The 12,000-nt window shown below is 44.1% G+C and overlaps 1 protein-coding gene across 2 annotated transcripts; it reads right to left on the reverse strand.

The window, feature by feature from the left end:
- Positions 1-334: 334 nt before the first annotated feature.
- On the reverse strand, positions 335-11,665 carry SQSTM1 (sequestosome 1). 2 transcript variants are annotated; one of them, XM_040440872.1, is made up of 8 exons: positions 11,359-11,665; positions 5,820-5,915; positions 4,540-4,754; positions 4,276-4,435; positions 3,751-3,846; positions 3,211-3,434; positions 2,046-2,244; positions 335-731 (listed from the first exon to the last, which is right to left on the reverse strand). In XM_040440872.1, the coding sequence occupies exons 1-8, from the start codon at positions 11,543-11,545 to the stop codon at positions 574-576; spliced, it is 1,335 nt and encodes a 444-aa protein (XP_040296806.1). In that variant the 5' UTR covers positions 11,546-11,665; the 3' UTR covers positions 335-573. The 2 variants fall into 2 exon arrangements, with proteins under 2 accessions (XP_040296806.1, XP_040296797.1); XM_040440863.1 differs by having other exon boundaries at positions 2,046-2,250; positions 11,359-11,662.
- Between the last annotated feature and the right edge of the window lie 335 nt (positions 11,666-12,000).

The following is a 12,000-nucleotide window of genomic DNA, read 5'->3' on the forward strand; positions in this document are numbered from 1 at the left end:
CGGTCGTGTGCATGAGGCCTAAGACACCAGGCAGTATACAGGTGGACAGAGTTATTTGTGTATTACACTGTACGACAAGTTTTCCCATGTTAGAATCTAACTTTACATCAAATTTGTGGTGTGTGTTGTAGCATTTTGAGCCACGTCCCTTGTCTAATGAGCCAGAATCAGTAAGATGATGCAAGGCATATACACCAGTTTTTATAGCAAAATGAGGCAGAATTCTCCTGCCTGTCGCTTAGTAAATCCCCACTAAGGGATGTTTAGCTTCTTGTGTGCACTCTTGCCTGTAGGTCTACATTCAGATAGAGCATGAACCACTGAAGACATGTAATTGATATTGTAAGTTTTTGATTTATTACACCACCTGATCTTCACAGGGAACACAATGACCATACAGGACTAGAAGGTTAACAGACTGCACGGTAATTATAGTTCATATTGTGGGACATTTGGGCAAAGCAAATTCCCGCAGTGTTAATTCATTCATTGTTCATACATACTAGTACAGTAATTTAGTGGAAAATATGAAAGGCAAAGTTATATAATAAAAAGCACAAAGCGGTGTATTATTTATTGTGGAGGAAGATGCCGCACTGACTGCATGGTGTCAAGGGCAGACCCTATGTCAAATCCCTTGGCTTGCAGAAGACGAGTGAGCCAACCACCTTCATCTGTAAATCCCATGGACAGCATCTGTGACAGGCTCTCAATGAGAAGAGGGTCGGCTTCTGTAAAGAGGGACAAAGACACATTACTGCACAGAACAGAATCCGTTACTATGACTATGACAGTTTTGTGCGGTGCCTCACACTCAAAATGAGCGTTACAGAACGAGTAAGTAGTGCTCAGCCTGTTAATACAGGAGAACAGAGTTTGCAGTTCGGCACAATGTCATGTGATATCAGTGGTTTACCATAGGACTGCAAAATCTACCAAGTCATCGAGATGCACAAAACAGGAAAATGTTAGAGTCACACGTGACTGAAAATCACTTCATTACTAGTGATGAGCGGCAGGGGCTATATTCGAATTTGTGATAATGCAAGATTATTTTCTTGATTGCGAAAAATAGGCAATGTAATATTTGCGTAATGCACACAAAATACAGACGTGGGTCACTTTTGCTACATTTTCCAAGCTGCTAGAAGTTTCCTGAGACTGGAGAAAATGGTTGGCACGGGAGAACATGACAATAGCTTTATATGCAGATAGAGTGCTCCAATATATTCGCAATTGCGTTAATCGGCACTAATGATGCGAATACTTTCGCAGGTCTGCATGTACGTATTGACAGCAGAACCTATCAGCTACACTATATCACGATGGGATTCGCGTCCCTACCTATCCCTTGGTTGAACTTGATGGACGTTTGTCTTTTTTCAACCGTATTAACTATGTAACTATGATCTAACCACTATCTGTGTGTAATATATATATACACACACACACACACACACACCTTTCCTTTCCAAGTCCTTTTCCTCACAGATGAAAACAGAAGAGAAGCCGGGCTGCGCGAACAAGTGGATTAAGGCGAGTTAAATAATTTTTTACTTTTTTTTTAACCCCTCCAGCCCTATTGTACTATGCATTCTGTATTAAGAATCCTATCATTTTTCTTTATAACTATGTTATAAGGGAAAATAATAATGATCGGGTCCCCAGCCCGATCGTCTCCTAGCAACCGTGCGTCAAAAATCGCACCGCATCCGCACTTCTTCACGCATTGCACCCATTCACTTCTATGGGGCCTGCGTTGCGTGAAAAACGCACAAAATAGAGCTTGCTGCGATTTTTACAAGGGATGCGTGAAAATCACCGCTCGTCTGCACAGCCCCATAGAAATGAATGGGTCTGGATTCAGTGCGGGTGCAATGCGTTCACCTCACGCATTGCACCCGTGCGGAAATCTCGCCCGTGTGAAAGGGGCCTTAGAGTCGCTCCTGGTTTTGGCTCTAAATCACTGATGGAAATCACGGACCGAACACAGACATGACAGTGATATAATAAAAAATTTAAATATGTCCAGAAAATCTAGGTACCTGCTGGGAGATGTGGATAGAGAGCCGCTTCTCTTAGACCTGTGGGTGCTTGTGTAGCTCTGGATGCATCTAAGGGATTCGGGACATCTGTGTCCAGAAGATGAAGAGACTGAAGTTCACCAGTGGACGGGTCTACTTCTTTAGGCGATACATGAGTCCAGTCATCATCACCCCCTGAAGCACTGCCACTGTGTTCACCCTGTTCCTGCAAAGAATCCAACATTTTAATTACTTATTTTGCTAAACAAATGTGCCAAACATCTGTAAGGGGCATATCTAGGGCACCTAGGCAGGTAAGAAGCAATGAACAGGCACAACTGTAGGAGCTTTCCCATGCTTCATACTCACACTAGGCCAAGAGGGCAAAGTTACAGGTCGCACATCATGTACAGTGTTGGTAGAGATCAGCCCCAAAAGGCGATTGGTGTAAATGCATCCAAGAGAAGTGTCCCAATATTTAAAGGGAATGTCACCAGCTTTAAGTTGTCCTATTTAAAGGCAGCATAAACTGATGACTAGGGATGAGCGAACTTTGTGTTTTATGTTTGGCGTTCAAAATTCGGGTTATCTAAGAATTCAGTTATGGATTCTGCTACCACGGACCATAACTTATGGTCCGTGGTAGCGAAATCCATAATGGAATTCTTTGATAACCCGAACCTTGTACACCGGACTTGAAAAAAACAAGTTCGCTCAACGAGTCAACACTACTGATGACAGATATCCTGAGTAAAACTCTGGGTCACTTACTTTAACCGACCCAGTAAGTCTGCTAAAATCTGTACCGAGAGTCTGTTCAATTCAGAGCACCCGCTAGGCAGTCCTCATACTCATGAGCTGTCGGACCACTGCCACTGATTGACAGTCCTCTTCCTATTGCAATCAGCAGCAGGAAGAGCTGGGCGCTCATGAACAGGAGGACTCTCGCTCATGCTCTGTACCGAGCGCACTCCAGCACTGAAGCTATTCCATACTGATTTTTCCAAAGCGACTGGGTCTATTAAAAGAAAAAGCCCCAGCATTGTCTGCAACGTATCTGTCACCAATTTTATTCTACCTCTCCACAGAATAGGTGATGTGTCTGATGGGTGGGATTCCAACCACCAGGACCCCTACGAATCACAGGAACCGGAGTCCTCATATAAATGGAATGACTGGTACTCACATTGCTCAACTGTGTGTTTGCATTTATGTGTACATCTTCCATCTGTTTTGCAATGTTGTCTGTGTCCATAGGTGCAGTGTCCATGGGGGCAGTGTTGCCGCTCTGGGGATTCTGGGTAGAGGATGTGCTGCTTGGTTGAGAGTCTCTAGCTTCAGAAGCCGGTTGTGGAGTTGAAACCTTGCTGCGCTTCCCACCATGTTCCACGTCAATGTCCACATCAATTCCTGCAATTATCATGACATGTTAGGTAGACACACGTACATACAAATATCTGTCATGGGGTGCCACATCACAGACCGAGCACAGGCAGTGTGTAATACCTAAATGTATTAGGTGCCAATTTGATAATACATAGTGGCAGTTGCCACCAGAAATGGTAAGAATTACCGGGCACCTGTCTCTCCTATAAAGAAAATTCCTAAATAATAAATATCCTTTTTCCAATAGTATTCTTAGGTGTTTTATTTGCAGTAAAATTTTATTTGCCATCTTAGATTATATATTAATTGACAGGAAAGAAAGTAAGAACACGATTCCTACCGAGAGGACTCAACATGGCTGCCACACTCTCTCCAACATTCTGCAAGAAGGCAACATTCGGATCGCTGCATGGCTGGGAGGGATTGCCAGGATCACCTTTGGTTCCAAAGAATAAATAAAATAAGAATGCATCATCAACTGTTCATCCCTCTTAAAAGTCAATATAAAAGTAGACACTTTATAAAATGTCACACATAGTTGTAACCGTAGCCGTTTAGACCACTCAGGTACATTTTAAGTTGAGTTCATAAAACAGCACTCCAATACTGTACTTCATGGTATTTAAAGGGTTTTCCAGAACTTAGATATTGATGACCTATCCAAAGGATAGGAATACCAGATCAGTGGGGGTCTTGCACCCCACACCTCCACTAATCAGCTGTTTCAGGCAGCCAAAAACTGTACTGTAGCAGCGTACTGCAGCTCAGCTTCAGATCCACCTCTGCTGGCGGCTGCAGAGGATAGGCCACCAGTATCTAAGTTCCAGAACACCCTTTTAAAAAGGTACAATAACATCACATTTACCTTCCTGAGAAGTGGTAGGACTATTTTGGGCAGGACATCCTTGTGGCTGCTGAGCGTTTGGACAGGGAGTTCCTCTGGCTGGGACCCCCCACCCATGCATCCATGAAAACGGTGGCACTCCATGGCGCATCTTGCGGAGCCAGCGACCATGAGGAAAGGCCTGGAGAAAGGAACACAAGATCAGTGTATTCCGCACAGTATATTCACATGTATGCAAAGTAAGATAACACAGGAAATAAAGGCATGCCTTGAGAGGCTCCTTACAATGGGAGTCGGGAACATGATCATGTTGTGCTCCTTGTGGATCCCTTTAGCCTCACAGGTGTTGCACAGGTCATAGTCAGGACAGATCAGGCATTTGTACCTGTTCCCCACAACAGGACCATCACACCCATCACAGGTCACGTTGGGGTGCACCACGTTCTGGGTGTTCTCCGATCCACAATGTGCGCGGTGCTCTCGCTTGCATTCTCTCTTTTCTAGGAATGAAATAAATGAAATGAGAACAAGAACACAGCAATAACCTGATGACTGATTAGAATTCAATTATTTACACGTCCTCTCATTTACATGACAACTAAAATGAGCATTTCCAATATTCATACTCATTTATTTAGTATTATTTTAGGGGAAATTGGGTGACAATCAATATGACCACCATTTAAAGCTCCCAGAGTTCTTACTCGCCCCCAGTTATAGGAATCATCTATAAAAAAAAAGGTAACAGCAGACTGAAAAAGCAGTATGAGAAAAATCTGAAATAATCAGCTCGTTGGAACTTTTAATAAACAGACGGTAGTGGATGATCCATTTAATCATTCAAAAACTGGATAAAAATCCCAAATGTTGATCCCCAGGTAAGGATCAATCACAGCAGTGATCCCTAGACTGTTTACCTGGAGGAAATCCGGATTCTTCAACCAGAGGATACCTCCTGAGTATATTTTCCGCCGATCCTTTCCCCCCCTTCTCCCAAAGTGGGTGAAAAATGCTCATTAGTACAGGAGGACGGGGGAGCGGTGAATGCAGCACTCCCTGTGCAGGCTCTGTACTCACCGCTTCCTGGTCTTCGTTGGCCGTGCTGTGACCTGCGCTTAGCGTCAGGATGTTGGCGCGCTCTGTGACCTCGCGCTGTACGACGTCAGGTCACAGCAGGAGCAGCGTCCAGAGCAGGATAGAGTTGATTTTTTCCCCTCTGATCTGAGGTCTTTTTAACATGGGGATCTTATTAACATCTGATCGGAGGTCTGATTGTGGGTCTTATTAACATTGGGGGTCTGTTCTGAGGTCTGATTAACTTTAGGGGTCTCATTGGGGCTCTGAGCTGAGGTCTGATGAAAAATATATGTTTTTCTTCTTATTTTCCGCCTCTAAAACTGAGGTGCATCTTATGGGCAGGTGCTTCTTATAGGGTGAAAAGTACAGTATACAGGTTCTGTATTGGAGATCCATAATACAGCTGTATGTACAGAGACGAAGCAATAAAAGGGATAAACCACTAAGAAACAACCATAATAACCTTGTACTTTACACATGAAACATACCTTTAATGTACAGACGGAAGACACCGTCATTCACCATTTCCAGGCCCATGTCCAGTTCTTCATCAGTGGAGAAAGCAACAAGATCTCCCTCTTCATCTGGAAAAAGGAAAGGGATAGGTAAAGGGAATTTCAAGCTTCTATCAAGGAAATATTTAAAGCATAAAACTACTGTATTATTTACATCCACCCACCAAGTCTTTTCTGGTGAGATCAACTAAAGGAAAACTATAATACTAATTATTTATAAGGGAATCTATACCATTTCATATATAATGTAGCTGTTGCTTAGCAACAGCAGTTGTGTCGGTGACAACACCAGATCTGTCACAGACATAGATCTGGTGCCTCGAGCACCTCAGCTGAATCTTAGGCTACGCATTACTGCTGTTTGGAATAGAGCTGATGCGGTGCTGTGTCTTCCACGTCATTCCTCCCACTGGTCTGACAGCATTCTTTACAGAATACAAGAAAACAAAAAGCCATTTATCTGCTCATGTACCCAACCCAGTCCCCACAAACAAGCATAGAAAAGGTGAACAGAGTTACATAACAACCCAGAAATTCTCCAGAAAAATCAAAGCCAAATTGGTAACCCTTGCCGACCCTCCGGCTACAGAGGAAGAATTACAGGGACGGTTAACCTTTGGTGGAATTGTACTTAAAGGGTCTCTACCACCAGAAATACTGTTATGTAGCTGACTGACATTAGCGATGTGTGCTAATGTCAGCACTACATAACAGTATGTTTTTTACATTTCTCCCTGCAGCCGTTTTTGTTAAAAAAGCACTTTTATAATATGCTAATGAGCCTCTAGGTGCTATGTGGGCGTAAAAGCAGCACCTAGAGGCTCCGTCCACTCACCCTTTATCCCGCCCAGGTCCCCTGTTCTGCCCGCCCCTCTTGATTGATGCCACTGTTCCCTGCATCGTTGGCAAAATCCCGCGCCTGCGCCGTTCACTTCTGTCTTCGGCGCAGTGAGTGATGGCCGCTCTCCTGATGCCGGCTTCCTCACTGTGACGTAATCGGCGCAGGCGCAGTGAGGAATCCGGCACCAGGATCGCATCAGTCACTCACTGCACCTGCGCCGAAGACAGAAGTGAACGGCGCAGGCGCGGGATTTCGTCAATGATGCGGTGGACCGTGGCATCAATCAAGAGGAGCGGGGCGGGCAGAACAGGGGACCTTGGCGGGATAATGGGTGAGTGGACGGAGCCTCTAGGTGCTGATTTTACGCCCCCACATAGCACCTAGAGGCTCATTAGCATATAATAAAAGTGCATTTTTTTACAAAAACGTCTGCAGGGACTAATGTTAGAAACATACTGTTATGTAGTGCTGACATTAGCGCATCGCTATATGAGTCAGCTACATAACAGTATTTCTGGTGGTAGAAACCCTTTAAGGAGGACCTTGTAACCTCTCGTGAATTCCACATGTAATCTATTCTTATGATTTTATGTTGTGCCATTCCTGTATTATTCCTTCTAGAAGTTATGAATGAATTACTAGCAGCTTGCAATGAAGGTCCAGATGGGTGTTACCAGTTTGGGAAGGAGGGGGGGGGGCTCACTGCACAGTCTGACATTGGCAGCACTGGTTGGATAATGCCACTCTCAACTAGTAACACCCATCTGGACCTTCATGGCAAAGTGCTAGTAAGTCATTTATAACTTAGCAGGAATAACAACACATAGTCATAAGGATAGATTTGTTACTATAAGGGGGATGCAAGTAGTTACCAAAACAGACATGTCAGGAGAGGTTACAGATCTTCTTAAAGGCAATCTGTCGCACCGATTTTGGACTATTATCTACAGTAATACGGGTAGTCCTGCAGATAAGGAGTCCAGATCACTATTTTTTATTTTCCTACTGTCCCCGTTCCCACATTGCCAGCACTCAAAGCTGTGCTGAAATATACTGTCAGGACTGCTGTGCTCTCTAACAGAACGGAGAGGACTCGTGCACACATGCACGGCAGTCCTGTCAATGTATTTCAGCACAGGGGGAAAACAGGGGGCTGTAGAAAAATAAAAAGCAGTGAACTGGACTCCGTGGCTGCCGTACTACTCACGTATTACTGTAGATAATGGTCCACAATTGGGGTGACAGATTCCCTTTAAAGGGGTTCTCCGGGAATTAAGAAAATTAAAATACAAAAAAAAAAAAATTCTCTTCTTTTTTTGGGAGCAACAGGCATTGGGGTAATTGGGTGGGTAATTTATAAATTGTATTTATATTGTCTTATAATGTAAAAATAAGTAATAATGTTGATGATTGTAATGAATTTTTGAAATAATAATAAAGATTTATAAAAAGAAAAAATATTACTTTATGATAAATATATTCCCACATACATTTGATTAGTTATAATGGCTTGTTTTATCTCAGGAGCAATCATTAGAAGAAATAAAATGGCCGCCATCCTACTAGTCCACACAAAACCTGTCCTAATTACACAGGAGGACAAGAGCGGCGCCATCTTCCTCTCTTACTTGTCAGGGATTATGATCTGAATACAGTTTAATATGATCTTCAGATAAATCTCTGTAGGAATGGAGTTCCTGAGGCGACATGAAGTACAAAGAGGATAGTGGGGGTGTAGATAATGAGCAGCAGTATGCAGCACTTGTATGCAGTCTCCATTACCACAGCCTGTCCTGTCCGTCCGTCCTCTCTGTACTTCATGTCTCCTCATGAACTCCATTCCTACAGAGATTCAGCTGAAGATCTTATTATCTGTATTCAGGATCATAATCCCAGACAAGCAGACCAGAGAGGAGGATGAGTCAGCTCTTTACCACAGTGTTGTAAAGTAACTTGTCCTGCTGTGTGATTAGGACAGGTTTTGTGTGTGCTAATAGGACGGCGGCCATTTTATTTCTCCTAATGATTGCTCCCTAGACAAAATGAACCATTATAGCTAATGAATGGTATTTGGGAATATATTTATAATGAAGGAATATTTAAGTATTTTAATTTTCTTAATTCCTGGAGAACCCCTTTAAGGACTCACGCACACAGTTCTTGTGTCTGCCAGATCTCCCAGGCCGACCGCGGCTCCCCAGACCTGAACTGACTGTATCATAGCGCTTTTTTTATACAGTCAGTTTGTATCCGATTGCGGATCTCTTGTACCAAACTGTGAGTGATCCGAGATCAGACATGTACTAACTGCATCATAAAACACTGATACAGTTCTGGTCCAGGGAGCCACGGTCCAGCATATCCAGCAGTGTGCATGAGCCCTTAACTAGATATACAGCAATTGACTAATCACTGACTTTGGGGGGAAGAATGATCTGACAACAAAAGGGTGCTATGCTCTACACACAGGGAAGAGTGCCATGAACAGCAGCCTGTATTCTGCGGACAGTTAGTGGGAAATATAAGCTCACTACTGGGTTGCTCTTGCATGTGATGGGAACATTTAAAAGAAACAGTATACCATTCGCTCAGAGATAGGTGCAGGACCACTGATGGCAAATAGCCATGTTCACATCTACACTGGAGGCCCTGCTTGGGGCTTCTGAATCAGCTAATAAAAAGAGACACTGGAAGAAACCCAACTGGTCCCATTATAGTCTAAAGCAGGGATCAGCAACCTCCGGCACTCCAGATGTTCTGAAACTACAACTCCCAGAATGCTCTATTAACTTCTATGTGAGTTGTCAGAGCAGCCGACCATGTTTGCATGCTGGGAGTTGTAGTTTCACAGCAGCTGGAGTGCCGAAGGTTGCTGATCCCTGGTCTAAAGGGTCCATTGGGTGCTGTGCTGTTCATTTGTTATGCAATGGAATGGGGCCCATTATTTTTCTGGTTCTGCTCCTATTATTGGAATATTTAGTACAGAAGCGAACCCAGCCTTCATACAGCTAATGTTATTTCTCAATATATGCATAAGCAGATATTCTCACCATCTGAAGGATGCCAACCAGCCTCATTAAATATTTAGTAATGTTCAGATCCGTGAGTGCATCCTGTGCAGCTGCGATCGCGGGGTGCCGATGTGTGTGAAGGCTGCCTGGGGTCTGATGTAGGCCCTAGACACGCCTTCAGTAATTTCCAGCGCAGCCTGCTGGTCAATGTTAGAATAGCATTGTCATTAAAATGCAATGCACTATGAGGATAGTACATTGCACTTTAAAAGCAATCAAAAAGCTGTCTGTTATAGTCCCCTTGTGGGACTATTAAGTGGTTAAAAAAAAAAAAAAAACATTTATTCAATAACAAAAATAAAAAAAAGGATGCTTTTTTTTCCCATTGAAAATATGCTTTTCAAAGAAAAATAAATATTGCAAAAAAAAAAAATATATATATATATATATATTTTTCCCATAAGTTTGGTATTGCTGCATCCGGAACGACCCGGACTTCATAAATATCAGAATTGCTAATTTATTCTTCGTTGCCACCGAAAATAAAACGTAGTAACAAGCGATCAAAAATGATACCAATGAAAAATACAAGTCGTCCTGCAAAAAATCAAGCCCGAACACAACTCCATAAAAATTTAAAATAAGTTATGGGTCTTGGGAATCGGCAATGCAAAAACAAAAAGTTGTAAAATGTTAAAAAAAAGTATATGTATTTGGTATCACTGTAATCATATTGACCCAGAGAATAAAGATATTGTTATTTATACCGAAAACTGAACGCCATAAAATTTTTAACGTAAAAATGCATTGGCAGTATTGCTGTATAGCCATTGGGCTATGAGATGGGCCAACCCCTTTAAGGGTATGTCCACATGTTTGTTTGTTTTTTTGCCATGAAATGGTCAGTGGATCTCACCCTCTCCAATGCAAAAGGTGAAATCGGCAGAGGAGAAGCGCAGCATACACATCCACGCTGCAGGTCAATTATTGACAGTGCCTTCACAACAACCTTTACCCTAGACACTTCCTCCTGCTGCCAAAGTACATGATAAGGGCGCATTCCACTGAACGGGTGTCATCGAAAAGAAAACAGATCAAAGCACCACAGTGCTGGACTATGTCCCCAGGAGGGGCCTCAGTGCTGGGTACAGGAAGGCAGTGCCAACATTGCCAGGGTCTGGAGCGCCAGTGGCTATGCCAGCGACCAAGGATACATTAGCATAACCTATATTTATGTATGTCATGGCCCATGTGTGTATGTAGTGGAAGAGAGGGCAGGAGAGTAGCTATAGGGGAATCAGGGAAAGTGGCTGCTTTGGGGCCCGAACTCAGAAGGAGGAGTAAAAGATTATATTGTCAGGGCCCCAGGGCCCCTGGCATTATATACAGTGACACTGTAGGACATGGACGGAGCAGCTGCCGGCCTGGTCTGAGACTGATCTCCACTAGCCACAGGAGTGTGGAGAAGTTGCTGTGGGGCCCTGACACTTCTACTTACACCCCTGGGCAGGGGCGCCATAGCACTACATGTGCCCAGTGACATCTAAGTGAAAACTCAAAAAAAAATGCATTAACTCCTAAAGAGTATGGCACTTCAGCTGGCACTGGGCACATTCATACCCATTCCTGGGTGCAGCACTACGTCATGTATGGGGCTCACCTCTGTAGAACATCTGGAACGTGCCTCCTCTCAGGCCCTGGAAGACTTCTGTCACCTTGCTGGTGAGTAGCTCACAGCTGGAAGGCTGGCTGGCAGACTTGCCCTTGCCCAGCTGTAGGGTGAAGCGTCGGATCTCCTTGTGGCTCTCATCTTTGCCCAGTAGGTAAGCTTTCACTGTGACCGGCATGGCTGCAGGCGTGTGCGGTTTTTCCGGGATGATGTCGCAGCAGGAATTAGCAGAGACCTGTGTACACGGTGCGTCTGATCCTCTCCGTCCTGTGACTGTGCCCCAACACTGCAGCCTGGTGTATATAAACACCGTCCCGGAAAATTCCCCACCCACCCGTCTAAGGGGCGGGATCTCTGCCGTCAGCTGCTTCCACTCAATTTAGCCACGCCCAGTCACTCGTCCAAGTACAAACTGCGCTGGCCACACCCACTTGAATTGACATCTACTTAACACGCCCTCTCTGTATGAGTGCCGGCTAGGTAACCACGCCCACGCCAGACTGACAGCTTACTTGATCACGCCCATTCGGTTTTGAGACCATTTCATGATGTCACGATGAGCTAGCAAAACAAAGGGGGTTCCCCAATCCTGGGAGGAGAATGAGGGACGTCAGACCTTCGAGAAAGCTGAGG

This window comes from Bufo bufo, chromosome 1, assembly GCF_905171765.1.
Source record: "Bufo bufo chromosome 1, aBufBuf1.1, whole genome shotgun sequence".
NCBI classification, from domain to species: Eukaryota; Metazoa; Chordata; class Amphibia; order Anura; family Bufonidae; genus Bufo; species Bufo bufo.

What these genes read in the sequence shown, in the direction of transcription:
- SQSTM1 (XM_040440863.1), bottom strand. Translation starts at nt 11,545, where the DNA reads ATGCCGGTCACAGTGAAAGCTTACCTACTGGGCAAAGATGAGAGCCAC. An exon ending in CAAACACACAGTTGAGCAAT is followed by an intron (nt 2,251 to 3,210) that starts GTGAGTACCAGT and finishes GATTCTTTGCAG; the next exon opens with GAACAGGGTGAACACAGTGG. An exon ending in CTATCCACATCTCCCAGCAG is followed by an intron (nt 732 to 2,045) that starts GTACCTAGATTT and finishes CCCTCTTTACAG; the next exon opens with AAGCCGACCCTCTTCTCATT.